This window comes from Tiliqua scincoides, chromosome 4 (assembly GCF_035046505.1).
Source record: "Tiliqua scincoides isolate rTilSci1 chromosome 4, rTilSci1.hap2, whole genome shotgun sequence".
NCBI lineage: Eukaryota > Metazoa > Chordata > Lepidosauria > Squamata > Scincidae > Tiliqua > Tiliqua scincoides.
The window spans coordinates 105,546,900-105,559,905 of record NC_089824.1 but is presented as its reverse complement, the minus strand read 5'-3'; the positions used below and the strand labels follow the sequence as shown (position 1 = coordinate 105,559,905).

Below are 13,006 nucleotides of genomic sequence, written 5' to 3'. Positions count from 1 at the left end.
CTAGAGTTTGGTTAATCCTTTCCCCTGTGACCAGCGCTTACCCTGCTGCCACACCGTGACTTGACATGTCCCCTGATCAGGACAATGTGATGCTCTGGGCAGTCGCGTCTGCCATCCAGGTACGATGCACCATAGACGAATTACCCAGAGTGTTGCATCATTCTGATTGGGGGACATGTCAAGCTGTGGCACACTGGAACGGTAAGCACCTGTCGTACTGGGGAAGGCATTCTCAGCGTGCAGCCAGGACATTTAAATGTTTAGTAGAATTAGGAGTGAAAGTCCTGCGCTCTTGATGATGTGGCACTTGCCAAACATCCCAAATCTCTCTTTCAGCAGCTTCAGGTTGATACTTAAGATGTAACCACACAATGTCAGCTCTACAAGGTACATCTCATGGGGCAGAGCACTGAGTGCAAGTGATTTTATCTGCTGTGTTTTTTGAGCCATTAAAACATGTGGCAAATTGACATGTTTGCTATCAGGCATGTGTATTTTGTACATGTGTCAAAATACTTGAGTTTGGGTCATGCATGTATTTCATTAGATACATAATATGTGAAACAGCCTTAAATGAATGGGGGCCACTTCACATGACTAGTGTGGTTACTTATTAACAGTAGACACTTTTCAGCAGCAGATGACATGTGAACAACACCTGAATACATGTATCAGGGCCCTGACATTTGTACTCCTATTTAAGGATGCATTTCTGTTGTTCATGTTTCAGATGTTTAATTTTACTACTATTATAATATTGCTATAATACAGGATATCCATTCTGCCGCCATCAAATTAAACAGTGAAAATGGGGGCTATTTTTAAGTTATAATATTCCATATGTAATTGTGTGAGGCTGAACTCAAGGTGGATACTTCCCACCTTTGCTCTCAGAGCTGTTTTCCTGTGACTTTGCCCTGTACAGTAAAACAGTTTCTCCAGTTTGAAGGAAATCTGTCACTTTAAGTCATAGACATGTAGTCAGAGTAGTGTGTAAAGAAGCCATGGGTAACATGGATTCCAGGCCAGGGGCACCAGATGTACTTTAAGAACATAAGAACAGCCCCACCGGATCAGGCCAGAGGCCCATCTAGTTCCAGCTTCCTGTAGCTCACAGCGGCCCACCAAATGCCCCAAGGAGCACACCAGATAACAAGAGACCTGCATCCTGGTGCCCTCCCTTGCATCTGGCATTCTGACATAGCCCATTTCTAAAATGAGAAAGTTGCACATACACATCATGGCTTGTAACCCATAATGGATTTTTCCTCCAGAAACTTGTCCAATCCCCTTTTAAAGGCATCCAGGCCAGATGCCGTCACCACATCCCACGGCAAGGAGTTCCACAGACTGACCACACGCTGAGTAAAGAAATATTTTCTTTTGCCTGTCCTAACTCTCCCAACACCTAATTTTAGAGGATGACCCCTGGTTCTGGTGTTATGTGAGAGTGTAAAGAGCTTCTCTCTATCCACTCTGTCCTTCCCCTGCATAATTTTGTATGTCTCAATCATGTCCCCCCTCAGGTGTCTCTTTTCTAGGCTGAAGAGGCCCAAACGCCATAGACTTTCCTCATAAGGAAGGTGCCCCAGCCCCGTAATCATCTTAGTCGCTCTCTTTTGCACCTTTTCCATTTCCACTATGTCTTTTTTGAGATGTGGCGACCAGAACTGGACACAGTACTCCAGGTGTGGCCTTACCATAGATTTGTACAACGGCATTATAATATTAGCCATCTTATTCTCAATACCATTTCTAATGATCCTTTTCTAATGTTTTTCCCCACATTCATCCTTTTCCTTTCTAGAAATGCTACAAAAATATCCATGACTTAGGGAGGAAAAAGAAGTTTCTGAAAGTTGCTATATCCAAGTTGCCAGCCACTATATTTGAGAAATGTTCTTGTATTTAGCAGGGGGAGAGCAGCTGTCCCTATTCACCCCAGAATAACCTCTTTTCTAATGGCTGTTTGCTGGTGTCTTTTTTTGCATAGTTTGTTAGGTTGTGACCCCCTTTGGTACCAGGATCCATTTATTTATTTTGCTGTATAAACCGCTTTGTGAACAGCCTAGCTGAAAATCAGTATATAAATATTCTTAATAATAATAATAATAATAATAAGCCCTGGCAACGTATGGCCAAAACTATCAACCTTATATAAGTGGTTTGTCATCAGCACTTGTTATAATGCGTGAGGTGCATTTTAAAAAAGACTTTTATGCCCCTGCTGCATTGGTGGGCCATTGCTCAAGTAAGGAATCCTTATTTTCCTGGAGAAAAGTGCATTTTTCTATTAGTATTTTAGATTTTCTTTGATTGCTTGCAGTGCATCTTTCATCCACCAGATGTGCGCAGTTGAGCCACTTTGGCTCGGTTTCCAGGAGATGATGTCAGAGCCACTGGATTGGAGGAAAAGGTCTGCTGACAATGTGTCATCCAGGCGTTGCCTTCCCCACCCATCCCTCCTCTTTCCCCCTCCCCTTCTGCTGGCCTCGTTTCTGAGAAACAAAGGAAGGAAAAGCCAGGGTGTTTCTTTCCCATACAGACAAAGGCTTTTGTATTGCTGCCATAATCTATTGCCTTCCCCATCTGTTGCTTTCTTTTTATGCGGCATATTCCTACTGGGGAAGCTTTTGCAGCAAAACAGATCACATTTCAGGGGCTTTTTGTCTTTCTTTTCAGTGTCATACAGGAGATTTGTCAGCATCTTTGGTGAGAGGAGTTAGGGGTGAGAAAGAGAGAGAGAATGACCCTGAGACTATAATTAGGGAGATTTCCCATCTGCTACTTAAATGGCACAGAGTCCCATCACCTGCAGATGTGTGCACATATCACTTTAACCCTTCCCTGCCTCTTTGTTGCACAGAGAAATTTTGGAGTCAGGCACATGGAACCCTTTTTCAGGGAACAATGTACTGTATGCTTTTAAGAGCCTTTGCAGACCATGAAACAAGGCTATTACACTTGTAAAATACCTCTGCAACTCTGAGGTTGTCTGCTCTGTTACTACCCTTGCTTCCTACCCCCCATGACCTGATGCTCAGCTTTTCTGTAAGCACCCCTCCCTCCACAGCATGGTGTTTGGCTCTGCCACCTTTCCTATTTTGGTCACCTCTTGTGTTGTACTATTGGGCTTGCATAGAGCTATGCCTGTGTTTCACACCCATGCCCTGTAGCTCTGTCTCCTGTGTTAGGTAGGGAGACCCACCCAAATCTGCAAGTTGTACTTTCCCAGGACACCTGTGCTGAGTCAGCCAGGCTGAGCTGGCGAAATGCTTTGAAGCAATTTCTGCCAGTTCAGACTTGCACAGTCTCTGCTTGCACAGACTCATTTGATCCATCTTATGCTGGGCCATTGTTCTGCTTTGTTAGTCTGGAGAAACACATGCTATGTTTTCACATTTTCCTATGAATCGGCCCATCCACCCCATAGTGATTTAGGGATGTCACCTTAACTCAGACGTGTTCTGCCTTCAACTTTGTGTGCTCTATTTCCTTTTTGTTTGCTTGCTTTTTAAAAACAAAATAGAATGCTCATGGTCCGTCAATGTGTTATAAACATATAAAGTGCATACAGTACTTGGGCTTTCTGAACACTTGCCATGATTAATGTTAAGTAGTCCACAGTTTGCACTTTTGTGTACAAAGTGCAAGGGTATATGTTGTCCAAAGGGCAGGCTCCTTCAGATTATATATCCATAATTAAGAAAGCCCATAACCACAAACTTTTCACTTAGCAAATTCCAGGTTCAATCTCAAACCTTCGAGCAAACCAGGTGATGGAAATACCTCCTGTACCCGAAACCCTGGAGAACAGCTGAATAGACAGTGCTGGGTTAGGTGGACCAGTGGATGGATTCAGATGATTCATATGTTCATTTCCTAGAGCATGTTGGCCTCCTATGGAGCAAGTGGAAAGCTCTCCTTGCCCAGAGGGATCTGATAATATACTATACGTTTAATGTAGTGAGTGAACAAACAAAAAGGAAAAGCAAATTATGGTATTGGCAGTATTGCAGCAATGGAAAGATATAACAAAGGAGGTACTACTAACATAACTTTGCTCCTTCTGTATATCACACTTGCCAACTTAGAATTTGTGTGTGCATATACATGCATTCTTGCCTATATTTTGTTATGATGTACACAAAAAGAGACATTTGCTGCAAATGTAAAGAGAAGCAAGAGTGCAAGACTGAAGTATTTTGCTAGGCCTCCACACTACAGGGTTTTGAGACTTGTGTTGCTGGAATTGTGTGTGTTTTACCCACAGCTGTGAGTTTCTATGCCTTTCCTTCTGGCCGTGTAGAACCATGAACAGATGATTGGCCATATTTAACTTTTTTTAGTGATTTCACAAATTGAAATCAGAACAATGTTGTTGTTCAGCCGGGCCTGTCCCCAAGTTCCCTTTGAAGCCTCTTATTTTTATTCTTCTCCTACTATCTGACTTTAAAAAAGGAATTTTCTTGGGGTGATGATGTTGGACCCTTCAAGCACCAGATGGTGCTGTTGTACTATTTTGCTATCTCCTGTCTTTCTGCTGCATTCAGCCATTTTAGAGAGGATGTTTGCCTTCCCTTTAGACTCCATTTTGTGTTTATGGCGCAGAAGAATAAAACTGAGAAAGGGAGGAGTCTGCAGGGAGGGGGAGGCCAGCTGAGCCAAAGGCTGCTGCTTTCTGATGGCTATGCTTTCTGTTGCACTTACACACATATTAGTAAACCAGAAAGCTGCATTTCACAAAAATGTGGTCTCTCCCTCTGTGTGCGCGCGCTCAGCAACAGTTCTAAATTGTGTGTATAGCAGTGCCGAACCCCTCTTCCTATGGTATTAAACACTAGCCTTCTGCATAATTTGCTTCTTGCTGTGCACTCAGACACCTCCAGAAAACTGCAATGAGATTCCACTTCTGACCCCAGGGAAAATGCTTGCCTTGAACAACCTGAAAGATTTATTCTGAAAGATGATCTGTGAGAGTGTGTGTGTGGGGGGGAGGGTTATCTTTGTTCTAGTGCATCACCCCTCCTTCCATGTATACAGGCTGCGCATAGGAGGAAATGTCACACCCTTCATGTTTGCTTACCTTCCAGCAGAGGGGGGAAGAGAGAAGTTCAACAGTCTGTTGTGATGAGCTAGAACACTTGATTTCTTTTATGTGTGTTGGGGGAATGATTCTTTCCCCAGCTAAATTGGAAAGGAATGTTTTGCCCCAATTGCAGTGGTGATGTTTTCCAAGGCAGCAACAGCGAAAAAAGCAGTAGTTATTTGCAAGTCTATCTCTTCTATCACAAAAGTACAGGGATCTGGATCATCAGTAGAATCTATAGCAACCTATAGGGAAGTGCTGTATTTCTCCACACTCATTGTGCATGTTTTGCAGCAGACTGCAATCTAGCATGCGCCCTCCTAAAAAAGATGCTGATGCATCCTGGCCTCTCTGTGCATTAGAGGAGGTAGAGATTTTTAGGCCCCTTTTGTAATGCCAGAGGGCTTTTTCTGGCAGTCAGTCTGAACAGAATGCTGTAATGGGTGCCTGAAGGACATGAGGGCTGTGTGTTGTAATGGTTAGAAGCTTAGAGTTGAGTTCTAAAACGATTGTGCCCTGTTGATGAACTTGCCTTGGGGAGATGGCTGTCTTGTGGATCCCAGGATTCTTCCATAAAAGATGAACAGAGCTTCAGTGTAGCACAAGGATTCATCATGCCTGTGTTCCACTTTTTGAGTCCCTTCCGATTTTGAGAATCCAATGGCTTGCATTTGTCTACTGCCTACAGCCTGTCTTATTCTTGTTGGTTACATAGAAAGGTGCCCTTGCTCTGTGTGTCTCTGCTGGTCCCTTTATGAACTGCAGGGGCCCTACAGGTTTCTTCCTCCCTGCTTACCTTCACTCACCTCAAGGTTGTGTTGGTCCAGTTCTGACTGAGGTGGTCATCCTGCACTTGAGCTGTACCACTTCAGAATACTAGTGGGATAGTGTGTGACTGAATGCTCTTTTACAAAAAAATTAAAATCCTGCAGATGGAAAGCTAGCCTGCTGTTCTCCCTAATGCTCCAGTTTCCTGAGCCCAGGGAAGGTTTTTGTATGTTGGTGCATTCCATTGTGTGAATCTCCAGCTTCATTCTGTCATGATACAACTTAAGCCTTGTTTTAGGCTTTCCACCATGGGGAGAATTCAGTCTCTGTTCTAATTCTTTGTCCCAGACCAACAGCAGAGCAATCCTTTTCCCCAACCTTCCCCTTTCACAGCTTAAAACAAGATACCTTTTTCTAGCCATGCCATCTCCCCTTTCCACAAAGGTTTTGTCTCCTAATTCCTTCATTCCTGCATGTGAGAACATTCTTGTTCAGAGAGCCCCCGCCACCATCATGGTGCACACACAGATAATGCTAAATGAAGTTGCGTGCTCTTTCTGTGTCAGAACTCTTCATTTGTGCACTGGTGCAGATGCACAGAAAATTAGGTCAGTGACTCTAAACCTCTGGCAATAATATTTCTAACCTTTGGAGCCAGCATGTGTCAAGAAGGATAGGCTGTTGAAGGGAACCACCACTAATGTCTTGTCTCCTAGTAGGTAGTATTCTGTCTCCCACCCACACCAGTGTGCACATCACCTCGCTCTGGCATGCTGTTAGGAAGTATGATTCAGTTTGTGTGCTGGACTCAGTGGCATTAGTTCTATTGCACTGGACTCACTCTCCTAGCATGTTGCAGGGAAGGGGCTCCTTGTGGTCGTGGTCTGTCAGGACTTCTCTCTGCCCTAAAGATTTATATGCACAGTATCCCTGAAGCAACACAGCAACCTTCCTGATATCCTGTTTATCCGTCTCTTTCTCTTGGTTGTCTTGGCTCTGTTCATACTTGCTTTTTAAAACAATTCCACTTAGCTGTCCTGTAATTGTTCCGAGAAATGATCCATCTTGCTATCGGATGTGACTTAAATGCCTGAGTCATCTTTTCCCATCTCCTTGAAGCTGCATTCCTCTTCAAGGTGGGGAGGGGCAGAAGGAATATATCTTTCTTGGACTTCTATCCTTTGAAGTAAAGTTTGCCACACACCTTAGTCTTGGGGGCAGTGAAAGAGGGAGCTTGTCATAAGATATTGCTGATTTATGGAGAGAAGTCTTGGGAAATAATTCCACAAAGTTACTAGTCCGCAAAAATAAACAAAAAAGAGCCCAATCCCAGCCTGCGTACCAAAGTTAAATATAGCTGTGGTTGTCATCTGTGGCTTCTTGAGTTAAAAAAACCCAAACTAGAAGTTTTTTGACTTACAAAAACTTTCTTGCCTCGTTGCCTGGAGACAATTTCTGCCAAATGCTACAAGGTGGATGGCTGTTGAGAAGACTGTGAGCCCACAAATGTGATCAAGCCCCAGAACCAAAGGTGTAGCAAAACTTCATGGATGTCCATGCTGAGGCAGGAGGTGCCAGGCTTCCTGGGCAACTCAAGAGGAGAGAGCCATTTGCCACTTCTTGAGAGCCAACACAGTAGCTGCTGTCAGTATGCTCCTGCATAATCTTACACAAGGGGTTTGGGGGGGGGGCAAGGCACATGGTGTACTTAATGACAAATTCTAATGTATCAGAGTAGTCCTCCTTGTATGGCATATAGTGCTATACCCATTGTGTTTGATGGCAAGGGTCTGTTATGACTCTTAAATGGCAAGTGAGGAAAGAATGTGTGGTTTTTTCCACTTGCATTCTTTGTTATGTTAGTTACAGCAGAGAAATACAACACTTGGCATTGAGCTGTCTGAAGTCGCCTGATACTCTTTGTCCAACACACTTGCCTAGTCTTGTCAGAATGAGCAAACAATACAACTCCCTGTTTATAAGGTGTACTACTTTTCCTCTCTCCTTGATATTTCATGTATAGTGCATGGCCTTTGTGTTATCCTATTGTGTGATCATTTCCCCCCTATTGTTTCTACAAATCTTGGAGCATTTTAGATAAAAGAGAAAAATGGGCAGAGCATCATTCCCGACTTCTTTTAACCCTCTGTCTGCCGCCTCGAATAAATTGGGAGATAACGCTGTATTTCCTTAGGAATGATTGTTTTATTTGGCAGGCTCTAAGAGAAGTTGCATGCTTTTCAGCTAGTGAAAGGACTTTCTTTGTTGCTAAAATCATGCATTCCTCTGGCCCACAGCGAAAAAACAGCAGGAGGATGGTGAAGAGAAGAGCCAGCCCAAGAAGAAACCCAAAGAACTGAGAGTGCTGGCTGCAAAGCAGGCTCAGACTCTTTGTAAGTAGGATCTCGATGTAGCATGTGCCTTTGAGAATAAGGGATCACCAAACATTTCAGCAGGAGGGCCACATGTAAGCCTGGCAAAGTGTTGAGGGTCAGAAAAATAAATAAACTTACATTTAAAATTTAAATAAGTAATAATTACATTAGAGAGGGCAGGAAAAGATCCCCTTGCAAACCAGTTCAGAGCACTTTCAGAGTAACAGAGGGAAAGGGGGAGGAAATCTCCTCATAAACCAGTCCAAAATCCCACTTCTGCAGCCTCTCCCCTTCTTGCCCGCTCCTGCAATCTCTCCACATTGAGCCCACATGCCTCTTTTAAATTCCTGTGGTCACGTGAGAGCTCTGAAGAGCCCCACAGGTCACATGACCACTCTGAAGGTCCCATGAGACCTCTACAAGCCTTGACTTTTGGAAGGTTGGGCTTCATGGGCCAGAGGATCCCTGCAGGCTGATGAGTCTCTGTGGGCCAGATGTGGCCTCCAGGCCGAACTTTGGAGACCCATGGCCTAGAAAAGTCTGGGGTGAAGCCAGTAGGAGTAGGTTTCTGACTTGAGGTCTTCGTTGCCCAAAGATTGATTTGTGTTTCTCTTTGAACATGGCAGCTATCTTTTTGGGCTCCTTCCGCATGCCTTATGAGGAGATAAAGAATGTCATCCTGGAAGTGAATGAAGCTGTGTTGACTGAGTCCATGGTGCAGGTGAGCAAAGGCTGAAGTCCACAAGAGCTTTTTTCTGTCTCCAGAGAGTAGGGTTGCCCAATTTGTGACTGAAGCTGAATGCAGCCTAGCAGTCATGTATGGGGACCCACCAGAGGCTCAGCAAGCCAGATCAGGTAAGGTGTTGAGCAACTAGAAGCCCTCACATGTGTTCAGCTTGGTGGCTCACAAATTGTGCAGGCCTGGGGTAATAAGGGAAGGAGACTATGCTGGAATTTGACCTTTTGTATCTGAATGCATAGAACAGTGTTTCGGATTCTACCTGAAGGGGCTGAAAAGAATTTCCCAAGTTTTTCTTCCTTTCTTGGGTGAGAAGTATTTATGGCCTGAGCTACTTTGACTCCACTCCTGATAAAAACCAGTCTTGGGGTCAGACTTTCAGGCACAGGTTGACTTCTAGATCCAGTCTTGCTTTGACAAAAGAGCTCCAGTTCAAGCAACCATATCCTCCTCTCACTTCTTTCTCAGAACCTACTGAAGCTAATGCCAGAACCGGAAAAACTGAAGATGATAGCAGAACTGAAGGAAGAGTATAGTGAACTAGCTGAACCTGAACAATTTGGAGTTGTGGTAAGCGTCCTTGCATTTAGAATGGAGAGGAGGAAATGCTTATATTTCTGGAAGGAAGCTGCTGAATCTGTGCACAGTGGTGCTTTGACACATGATGCTCCTTTTCTTGCTCAAACTTGGTCCCCATTCACTCTCATGGTATCTTTCTTATTTCTGGGTAGCCCTTACAAGCCTGCACAACAGTGTACCAAAAATCTGGCAGCACTCTTTGTGTTCCATATTGCCTGGGTTCTTAAGAATTTGAATTTTATTTAAGAGTGCTGTGCAGGACTTTAGTCCCAATCTGATGCTGACTTTCACCCCAGAAAGTTAAGCCTGCCATCTGGGGATAAGGGACGGTCATTTGCCCAAAAGCACCACTCTTCTTTTCCCACTTGTTGGAGTGGTCCTGTTGAAGACGCTTTGGAAATACAAAAGCCTTAATAACCACGAAACCACAACATTCTCTGCAGCAGAGCACCACATAAAGTCAGATATGAACTGCAACAGACTAGATAGCAGATTTGGTGTTCATTGGGTAAGTCCAGCACTACCACCCATTCTAAAGACAAACTTGACATTTCTTACTCATTCTTCCACTGTTTGCTACTCATTCAAAATAGTACTTGTAGATCAACTTGCTCCACTTTCCTTAGTTGGATCATCAGAGACTTGTGGATAAGAACAGCCCCACTGGATCAGGCCATAGGCCCATATAGTCCAGCTTCCTGTATCTCACAGCGGCCCACCAAATGCCCCAGGGAGCACACCTGATAACAAGAGACCTGCATCCTGGTGCCCTCCCTTGCATCTGACATAGCCCATTTCTAAAATGAGGAGGTTGCACATACACATCACGGCATGTATCCAGTAATGGATTTTTCTCCAGAAACTTGTCCAATCCCCTTTTAAAGGCATCCAGGCCAGATGCCGTCACCACATCCTGTGGCAAGGAGTTCCACAGACCAACCACACGCTGAGTAAATAAATATTTTCTTTTGTCTGTCCTAACTCTCCCAACACTCAATTTTAGTGGATGTCCCCTGGTTCTGGTGTTATGTGAGAGTGTAAAGAGCATCTCTCTATCCACTTTATCCTTCCCACGCATAATTTTGTGTCTCAATCATGTCCCCCCTCAGGTGCCTCTTTTCTAGGCTGAAGAGGCGCAAACGCCGTAGCCTTTCCTCATAAGGAAGGTGCCCCAGCCCAGCAATCATCTTAGTTGCTCTCTTTAGCACCTTTTCCATTTCCATTTCTGGGAAACTAAGCCTATAGTTTCCCCTTTCCCTCCCTCACCATCCAGAGGGCCAACCACTTCTCTGGCGGGTTTCCTGCTTCTAACATATTTGAAGAATCTTTTATTATTCCCCTTAATGCTGCTGGGCATGTGTTCCTCATAGTCTCTCTTGGCCTCCCGTTTTCACCTTCTTACGTTTCTTTTGCCTCAGTTTATGTTCCTTTTTATTCTCCTCATTAGGGCAAGACTTCCATTTACTGAAGGAAGCTTCTGTGGATGGAAAAGGCAGGTTCTTTATCTGCTTTCCACTTGTCTCCTTACAAGTCCCTTATAAGCCTAGCAGAGAAAAGCAGAATGCTTAGTCATAGAGGTTTTGCAGGCTAATTTGAAGCCATCCAACAAATGTAGTTGCCCCAGGAATGGCTGCTTTTCAGGATTATGCTGCTATTTCTGACATGTAGACCTTCAGGAAGCCTCAATCCCTGGTAAATGGCCTTTCTCTTCTTCCCTCTTTTCTTCCTCAGACCTCCTTGGTTCCTTCTTGTTGTCAGCCTCCTCCCTCCGTGTGTGACAGTGTTATTCTGTCCCTTTCCTTCTCAGATTAGTTCTGTTACCTGCCTGATGCCCCGCCTCAGTGACATCCTTTTCAAGCTACAGTTTAAAGAGCAGGTGGAAAGCATTAAGCCCGAGATAGTCTCTGTGACAGCAGCCTGTGAGGAGGTCCGCAAGAGCGAGAGCTTTGCCAGCCTACTCTCTGTCATCCTCATGATGGGCAATTTCATGAATTCCGGCTCCATGAATGCTGGCGCATTTGGTTTCCATATCAGCTTCCTCTGCAAGGTGAGTCTCTATGAGCTTTCTGACAATGCCAGCCACTGACATGTTTGGGTTGTGGGATCACGCTCATTTTATTTAATGATGCTTACATTAGCCAACTTTTTTCCACTGCTAGCTGCAAGACATAAAATCAGGTGACCAGAAGTTGACCATGCTGCACTTTTTGGCTGACACATGTGAGCAGCAATATCCTGAAGTGATGAAGTTTCCTGATGAGTTCACACATGTGGACAAGGCTTCTCAAGGTATTTGCATCTTTCCATCCTTCCCCTCCTAGGAACCCTCCTACTTACCAATCTTCCTTATTCACTCATTAAAAAACTGGTCACAGATGTTGGGAATCCATTGGGAAATAGATCTCCCATAGAGAGATTTCAATGAAGTGACATGGTGCTGAGAGGTAGTGTACATAGTGGCTGAGCTAAGAAATAGCTCAATTTCACCCAATTCCAAATCTCACCTCTGCCATGAATTAACTCACTATGCAGCTTTAGGCAAACCACTATCCCTTATCCCCCAACTACAATATGGGGGTAATAGTGTTGTGAGGTGCTTTGAATACTCTAAAAATGCTGTATAAATGCTAAGTAATATTATTATGGTAGCTTTGAAAATGATCAGTTCTAGTCTTTTGGGTCCCTGTGGGTTTTAGGGTTTGTACAGACATACATAATTTTCCCATTGAGACTACAATAGAAGACACACAGACTTTTACCCAGATCCAGATAGAGGGGAAACTACTCTTGCAGTTCATAGCAAAAACTGAATTTGCACAGCAGTTAGTGGCTGGCCTTTATGTCAGTCCTGGAGGCACCATCTTTCCATATGTTATGTATGCAAGCAAACCTTTTGAGTTCCTTCTCCTGTCTAAGTGAACTGAAAATAGTTATTGAACAGTTAAGTGTATACCAATAAGTGAACAGATGTGGCAGGATAGACCTAAGGAAGAGTCAAGTAATCCCAAATAAGACCAGATATGCTTCTCGATTTAATATATTTATATACCTCTTTTAAACAAAGTTCTCAAAGAAGTTTACAAGAAAGGAATGAGACAGTTCCCTGTTTCAGAAGGCTCACAGTCTGACACTTGGAAACAGTGGAGGAAAAGGGGGGAAGTAGAAATAAGAATAAATGGTGAATAATATGCAAATTAACAATATGGATATTGGGGAGGGGGAGAGAAAGAGGCATGGCCCTCCTCCTCTTGTCACCATTGAAGTGGTAACCCCAAAGGACTGACTCTACTCACTTGGCCCACTGTTTCCATCAGGCCTGGTGAAAATACCCTACCTACCCAGAATTGGCCTCTAGAGTATATATTGTTTTGAATTTCTGGAGGGGGCAGAGTCCTTCTCATCCAGGTCTGGGTGGGAGAAATGAGTTTTGTCTGGCTCTGGCAGTTGATGACCCTA

The 13,006-nt window shown here is 44.0% G+C and overlaps 1 protein-coding gene across 1 annotated transcript in view; it reads left to right on the top strand.

Moving 5' to 3' along the window:
- The window catches only part of DIAPH1 (diaphanous related formin 1), a 97,900-nt gene that overhangs the window by 50,150 nt on the left and 34,744 nt on the right, over window positions 1–13,006 (top strand). The window contains exons 18-22 of the mRNA XM_066624521.1: window positions 8,155–8,250; window positions 8,859–8,953; window positions 9,440–9,541; window positions 11,358–11,597; window positions 11,710–11,839. Of these exons, the coding sequence (XP_066480618.1) occupies window positions 8,155–8,250; window positions 8,859–8,953; window positions 9,440–9,541; window positions 11,358–11,597; window positions 11,710–11,839 (663 nt within the window). The remainder of the gene's footprint in view (window positions 1–8,154; window positions 8,251–8,858; window positions 8,954–9,439; window positions 9,542–11,357; window positions 11,598–11,709; window positions 11,840–13,006) is intronic.